The sequence below is a fragment of the Salminus brasiliensis genome, chromosome 14 (assembly GCF_030463535.1).
Source record: "Salminus brasiliensis chromosome 14, fSalBra1.hap2, whole genome shotgun sequence".
Taxonomy (NCBI): Eukaryota; Metazoa; Chordata; class Actinopteri; order Characiformes; family Bryconidae; genus Salminus; species Salminus brasiliensis.
The window spans coordinates 28,644,255-28,652,564 of NC_132891.1; the positions used below are offsets into that span (position 1 = coordinate 28,644,255).

The 8,310-nt window shown below is 40.0% G+C and overlaps 1 protein-coding gene across 1 annotated transcript; it reads left to right on the forward strand.

Annotated features, from left to right (window-relative positions):
- The first annotated feature begins 364 nt into the window (after positions 1–364).
- On the forward strand, positions 365–3,695 carry LOC140577295 (N-acetyltransferase 8). The gene is made up of 2 exons (XM_072697203.1): positions 365–446; positions 1,042–3,695. Exons 1-2 carry the CDS (start codon positions 428–430, stop codon positions 1,773–1,775), a joined length of 753 nt encoding a protein of 250 aa, XP_072553304.1. The 5' UTR covers positions 365–427; the 3' UTR covers positions 1,776–3,695.
- Positions 3,696–8,310: the final 4,615 nt, after the last annotated feature.

Below are 8,310 nucleotides of genomic sequence, written 5' to 3' on the forward strand. Positions count from 1 at the left end.
ACCCAAACTTGGGCTTCTCTCAGCAACTGCCTAGCACTTTATAATTATAAAAAGAAGACTTTATGAAGACTAAAGTGTGTGTGTGTGTGTGCGTGAATGCGTGTGGTAAATAGTGTATGTGGGTGCAAGTATAATAAGATGTGATTGTGTTATGGCTTATATGCGCAACAATGTGTGTGTAGGTGTGTTTGTATATAGTATAATAACAGTATAATAGCGGTGTGTGCAATAGAGTGTGTGTGTGTGTGTGTGTGTGTGTGTGTGTTTGTGTGTGTGTGTGTGTGTTAAAATGCTCAGAGGCTTTTCCTGAGCCACCCTGTGATTGGGTATTTGCCACACACTGTGAGTGAAGTTCACACGGCAAGGTGTTGAAGCGGGGAGCTAAGACAGAGTGGCCCAGCGGAAAAGTGAAGAAAAGCCAGGAGGAATGGTGCAGAAAAATAACTGTAAGTCAACTCTCTGACTTTTGTTTGCATACGTGTGAAGCAAGCTATTTGAGTCCGGTGACTCGTCATCTCATCTGATGTGTAAGCTCTGGTGTTCTGACACCTTGTTAACAGCAAGCTTTGTCTTATATCGCTTCCCATTTCTCACTTTTGATCATTGCGTATCTTGCGTTAGGTTGCCTGTGGTTTAGATCACTATTTAGCAAACTGTTAAAGTTCACCAAGTGCTTCAGTTCTGAGTTTTAGCTAATGACAATTGTTTTGGTCGTACAATATGCAATGAAATATGCAACAGCGTTATAAGAGCCTTATTTCAAACTCTGTTCGCTTTCTGAATTTGTTTACCGCCTTCAAGCGATTCACTGTTCTACTGTTTCAAGTTTTCCCCTACCATCTTTTCCCTATTTCAGCCTTTTGTGCTGTGCTGTGCTATGGTCTGATGAAAGACTGTGTTTTCAATGAATGGAGCATTATTTCCTTTCTTTTCTATGTGTGCCTATTGTGCAAGGCTACAGGATTTTCTGAATTGCAAAAACAGCCAGATTAGATGACGTTGAGCTTGAAACCCTTCTCTCCTGCTCCCTTTGTCTCACAGTTCAGTGCTCAATCAGGCCATACAGGGCCTCGGACAGGGAATCTGTCATCTCCTTGTTCCGGTTTGGCATCCTGGAGCATGTCTACCCGGCCTTCTTCAAAGCCATGAGCCACCCAGACCACGTGGGCATCACCCTCAGTATCTCCATGGCCGGATACGTGCTGGGTGGAAGTTCTTACTTTCTGGCCCTGTTATTTGGTGGGGCATGGGCTGCGTTGGTCTACTACTGCTGCCACGAGATCTTTGATAGTTACCTCAGAAGGAAGCTGGACATGGAGATGGCCGACATCCAGGTCAGTTTCCTGGACAACCCAGTCAACAGCTTCTGGGTGGCTGAGACTGAGGTCGATGGGCAGACCAAGATTGCAGGGTTGCTAGCTGTAGTGGGCATGAAGGGTGGGCCGATGAACGACATAAACGACGGCTGGAATGGTGGAGCGGTGGATGTGGCATTGCTGGAAGGAAGCGCAGGGGAAGTGTTCAAATTGGTTGTGTCTTTTCCCCTAAGGCGGAAGGGACTGGGTACTCAACTGACAGAAAAAGCCATCGAATTCTGCAAAGAGCAAGGCCTCTCTCGATTAGTCATAGAGACCACTTCTGCTCAGGCTGCGGGCATCTCCCTGTTCCGCAAGCTGGGCTTTGTTCAGACCTCCAGCCACAGCAGCACGCATGCTAATCGATGGATCTCCAAACTGGCCAGGATCAGCGTGCTCCGTATGGAGAAGTTCCTCTAAAGTGGGAGCTTTAGAAGAACCATCAACATTCATGTTTGTCATGGCTATAATACAAGATTGTTTTACTTTAAAAATACAGGTTCCTAAATGGTTCTTTCATTAGTACAGTGTATATAAACCCACAAGTGGCATCTCCTCTTAATAAATATAAAGCCTGGCCATAATTTTAAAGGTGTGGGAACCAGAACATCTTATTTTATTCCCAAGTCCTACTCATTTCCAAGTCTTACAAAGTCATAAGTATGACTTAATTATCTTTTTACTATGCCTTATGAATTCATGAACATGATCTAATTATCTTGTTTCTACATCTCACTGAGCTGTGGCTACATCTCAATTATCTTTATTATCTCGTTCTTACATCTTACAACATCATGGGCATATAAATAATGACCATAAACAATAATTATGTTTCTAAACCATATTAAGTCATTGCCACAATTGAATGATCTCAGCTCAGTTGTCTCATTCCCACACCATATTAAGTCATGACCACAGCTTAATTATCTTGTCTTGATTATCTCATTCTGACACCAGATTAAGTTATAGCCACAATTTAATAATCTCAAATTAACTGTCTTGTTTCCACCATATTAATACTGTGTTCCATTTGAACTGGGATGTTGAATTTTTTGAGTTCCAAGGAAGAAATTTCAACTGCATTTGCCATAAAACACTGGTAAAGGAGTGTTGTGGTAAGCTCTGTAGTCTATAGCTAACAGTCTTTGGATTAGTATACAATTATTGGAATGTTGGAACATTCCCTGCTCCAACTTCCAAGATAAATGGAACATAGCATATGTCATGGCCACAATTTCATTAATTTGATTTAATGATCTCAATCCTACACTTTACTCAGTTATGTTCATGACTTAATCATTTTGTTACCACACCTTGCTAAACTTCAGTTCATTTAATTATCCCAACTGAATTATCTTGTTTCCATATCATATTGAGTTGTGGCCACCAGTTAATTCTCTCAACTTAATTGTCTTGTTTACTGCCTTATTAGCTTGTGAATATGCCTTAGGATCCTATTTCCAACCCTAGTTTAGTTTGAAAGACAATGTCACCAGCAGGGTCTTGTAGTCCTAACATAATGTAAGTATTCTTTAAACTTTAAAAAGCCTAACCCTTGCGCATCTCATTTACAAAAATGTTCTTGTTCTTTGAAAAAACATCCACTAAATGTTCAATAACACTGTTTTCAACATGGTTACTGAGTTACCTAGTAGTAAGTAATCAAGCGTTCATAGTGCATCATAGTTCTTCATTAGTTCTTCATTTTATTTTTGTTCTGGCAAAGAACTCTTTGTGGAACCTCAATTTTAAAGTGTGCATTTTGTGAAGAACTGGATTCCCTTACCAGTGACAACTTAAGGCACATCATGCTATGTTATGTAATTTGAACTGACCCATCAGACAGCCGTCTAAGCCACACCGGAAAGCAGTGTCATTTATGAATTCTCTGTTGAACCTCTTTGTCATTACAAATTTCTTCTCAAATAATCACTTCCCAGCTGAGATCATTGATATTGGGTTGTTATTATTGCAACTACAAAACGACTCAGAAAGAAAAAGAAATACTGTTAGAAATATTGCCAAAATAATATTAATGAACCAAAGTTGAGCGCTCATTCAAACCTGTCACAAAGGACCACAAAGAGCCCAAGCAATAAACTATATATACAAATTGCTGCCTGCTCTTTCTGTCTGCACGATGAAACTCTGTATAAGAAATAGAAAATGTATGAGGAAACAGAACTATAAGCTTCTTTTCAGGAAAAAAAGGCGTCTCAAAGGAATTAATGCCAGCTGACTTTTAAGACCCGCAGAAGTTGCTTTTTAAAACTGACAAAAGACATCATGTTAGTGAGCGTGGCTAGAGCTTTAAATTCTTGGACCATGTGCATGTGTGTAGCCCTGGAGCAGGCCAGAATAAAGGAAGCACTGTTCTGCATTACACAAGTGCTTACTACAGATAAAGGCCACCTTTAACAGAGTTACAAGCTGTACTTCTGCTTTCGATTGGGTAAGAGTATTACATGTTAGACTGTTTCAGAAAATGTAAGACTGCTTCTGGGTGATTCTTCAATTGGGGTGTTCTTTTTACCATCTTTCTTTTAAAAGAAAAGACCTAATGATGACCAACACTGAGCTTATATAGAATAAATGCCATTTTATATTTAGATGCCATAAGTGCCATAGTGCAGAAATCCATCTTTCCAAAAAATTCTCTTACTTTTTCATCCTTTACTTTTTTTCTGTATTCTCTAGAGCTGTCTCAGCAGTAAATCTGCAAATATGCAGAAAATCTGGGTTGGGGGTGAGGCCAAAGTAGCAAAGTATTGATGTTTAAAACATTACAAAAATAATTCATTATGAACTTCAATACTTTGTTACTTTTTTTGTCTTTTTAAGCTATTATAAAGATGAATGGTAATGTATTGATTACATTTATTGGAGAAGTCTTAAAGTCCGGGTTGGGGACGAGACCAAAGTAATACAGATTTTTTTGAAACATTTTAGAAAAAAAATATTGTAATAAATTATTTCTTACATTCATTTGTAATCTGTGGACATAAAAGTTCTACTAATTGAAGAATCACCCTTATATAAAGCATATGCAGAGTTCTCCCTTGAACAATGTACAGTATTCCACTGGGATGCGCACACACACACACACACACACACACACACACACATATATACACATCACTGGACAAACCACAGGCATCAATCATCCCTCTCTGAGTTTGTCAGATGGCATTAGACTGGAGGCCGGCCCACAGGTGCGAATCCAGCCAGGACTGCTTCTGCCTTAATGCCATCAAACCTGTTGTCATTCCATTCAGATGGGAGTTAGCTGGGGGTAATGATTCAGATCATTGCTATTCCTCACATGCACGGGCGTAGCCTGTAAGTTAATTGTTTAAATTGCGAATTATAGTTCTGGTGCATGCTGTATGGAAGTCAGGACGACAGCACACCCTAATGTTAATATTGAATAATTGGTCTGCGCCAAGGTGTATGACTGCACATTTTGAGTCAGAAGCAAAGATGATCAATTTGACCAGCACTTGCATTCCAATAGCATTTGAAGCTAAATGTTGTTTTGAAACACTGGAGAGAGTTAATAGTTGCTTATTTGTTTTGGGTACTCTTTGAAGCTCCTAAGTTGGGCCAATGCAAAAAAGTAATCTATCAATTCAGTGCACACAAAAAGAAAGAACATAATTTTTACTCCCCAGCTCACACTGCAGTATTTCCATGCGAAATTAGAGGCAAATATGACATTATCAGGGCATAAACACTAAGTCCTAGAGTAAATGAATAGGCCGTCCCGCATAGACCCATCATTTACCCTAGATTACAGTCGAGACACAAAGGCTATTCTGCAGATTGAGAAAGCACAATTCTCTTTAATGAACCCAGCCCCAAGCTTACGCACTGTCAACATGAGCCGTGACATGCGAAGAAGTGGGCAGAATGCCAATTAGGACAGAGCTCTAATTTCAATTCACATCCGATGCGAAGGTGGGTATTGAATTTGAAGATTGCACCAGCGCACATCAAGCTGTGAGCATAACCCAAACCGCCTTTTAGTCTAAGCATACAACATACAACAGCCCCAGGGCTAAGACTGCTGCATATTCATGGACAGTATGTTGTGGCATGGCCTGTGTATACGTCTAACAAAAGCATGGTATAACTTCCTGTTATTTCCTATAAACAACCGTGCTTGTGTTTGTAGGTAGAAGAGGAAATAATTTACTATGATTTGAGTTTTATCAAACGTTGATGAAATGTGTGAATATACAGCATGCTTTATATTTTTGCCACGTGTTTTGTTTGTTGCGAAATGTAAATCAGATATAAATGTCATTCCTAATCAAATTAATTTCTAAAATCACCAGGGTCCTCCTGTCCTGGGTTTCCATTGACACATTTTGCTGATTTCTCTGCAGAAAACTCTGCTCATTTTACAGCACATATCTTAAATCACCAGGGGTGTCCAAACTTTGCACCTGTAAGTAAAGTAAAATGATAATTTATATAGTTTAATAATAAGTTTATGCTGTGTTTTGTTGGCATTTAATGCCATTGTTGGAGCAAATTAGGTGGTTGCTTAAATAAATCAACAAACTACAGTGATAGTAAAATAAAAAGCTGAATATGAAAGAGACATACACTTTTGTGTCCTCATCCACCAATCTGTCATAACCAAAAACAGAGATGGACAATTCCAGTGTGAAGACGGTTACTTAACAGTCTTGGTTTATTCACACCTCCAACACCTACATATACCCAGCCCACTAGCTGGTAAAACAGCAAAACGCAACAGCCACTTTGGGAGAATATGGTGTTGTGGATACTAGAGAGCAGCTCATCACCACTAGACTCTGTCACGGTAATATGGATTGCTACGGGAACCAGGCCTTGTAATCATGGTTTTTCCTTTTGCATGCATCACAGAAGGGAAGCTCAAACTACGCCAACAGCAAAGCCAGGGAGGGAAAAACAGGGATCACCAGACACACCAGACTAAAAGCCAATGCTAGCTAATGCTAACCTTTACCGTTTCTTCACTTTAACATCCAATCCTTTGAAAATAATCAAGATTACCTTAGCTAAAGGTAGTCTAACATGGAGCTAAACACACTTCAGAAGGGAAATAACCAGCCTATTTGTTTACCAGTTAGAGTCAAGAAAAGCAAACCAAGGAAGCAAGTGGGGCCTTTTCAACAATCTCGTCAGCTTGCAAACAGCACAACGTGCTGAGAGGACACAGCGAGAGGACAGCAATCCGGTGAGACTCAGGAATAAATACATCTTTGTTGCATTGTTAAAAGGACGCTATGATATGCAGGTTTTGTAAGCTGACACTGGTGCTGTAAACCAGTCAATAAAAGCTTATCAGTGAAAAGAAAAATCGGTGTGTTTCATGATAAATAACATATAATGTTATTTTATGTCATATATATTGCCCCAATCAAAGTCACACACTTAATATTTATAATCAAAGAACAGCTTACAATAGTCCATACTCAATAAGTGCATTTTTGGCACATTTAAACCTAGTGGAGCAATAAACCCTAAGGAGAGGAGTTTTTCAGTTCACAGCAGCTTTCTGACTTGCCTGTAGACCTATTGTCAGCCCTTCGGTATCGCGCCCTCCCCCGGAGCAATTCCAAGCCACCGCCACAGACCCAAATAAGGACTTCCGCCTCGTTTTCATTCATGTGTTTGGTTCATCGTATTGATTCATGTTCATTTGTGTTCATGTGTTTGATTCAGTGTCTGGGGACACCTGGGATTGGGGGGTATTTAAGAAGCCTCGACACCGCCATTCCGTGCCGAGAATTGTATCGTTTGGGACCTTAAGGTTGCCCGAGAGGTTCCCCGTACTGTTAGAGGTGTGTTGAGGCCAGCTTCTGCTCAGTGTTCTCATTCAGGAGCAGGTCACCCTGCTATCCACGTTCGCTCACAGCAGCACGCAGCGGTTCCAGGTTTGGTCGGCCTAGCCGTTGTTGCTCAGTAGCTGGTCCCCCAGCTCTCCCCCCTTAGTCATGATAGCACCATTCTAGCGCAGTTTACATTAACCCCTGTTTAGCCCAGGCTCTGCCTGTAGGATTTATTTCTTGTCCCCTTTTGGTTTTTCCCTATCGTGCCAGCTCAACTCCCAGTCCCAAGTTCGTTTTTGGTTCACCCTCTTGTTTGTCACGTTTGTGTTGTGTTTGTGTTTGTACCCCTTAGTTGCTGCATCGTTTGCATCATTTTGCGAATTTCTGTGTCCTTGGTTTTTGTTAAAAAATCTTCTTGCTTTAAAACCACTCTGCGAGTGTTTGTCCCATCCTGGTCTGGCCTAGCACGCCATGACACCTATCAGAAAACAGAGCACAATTTTAATTACTATTTTACCATTTTAATTACAGATCATATAAATGATTATATCTGACAGGTCAATTGCATATACTCAACTTGAGCTTTTTTGTGTATACAGGCAATAAATAGAACAAATGAAAGCTGGGAGAAAGGATTGTATACAAAAATATAGTCAAAATATCCATCCAGTCCTCCTATCTGCTTCTTCCTGGTAATGATCATATTGGGTCCGAACCCTAACTGGAATTATTGAACACAAGGCTAGAATACCCCTGGACAGGGCTAGTGAAAAAGCTTTATTTGTATTTATCTGTATCTTGGAGTTGAAGCAGCAGTGATTGGGGCCTAAACTATGTTTTTTTGTGTGTGGTATCTTTTTTTTAATTGAATTTACACATACTTTCCTTTTTAATAAGCATAAAGAACAATGCAAAGCATGTGTGAAGTCAATCATTTTCAGCCTGCATGAGCTACATTAAGCACTAGCTCTGCCGGGATGAAAAAGGGGATGTTTTAGATATTATTCTTATTTCTTTTATTTTGGAGCTGGTGTATAAGCTGATGTATTGGTCAGGCTAAAAGGTCAAGGTAACATAGACGTTATCCATATAATGGAGTCTCTTTTATACAGTTGTTCAAAATGTGATTT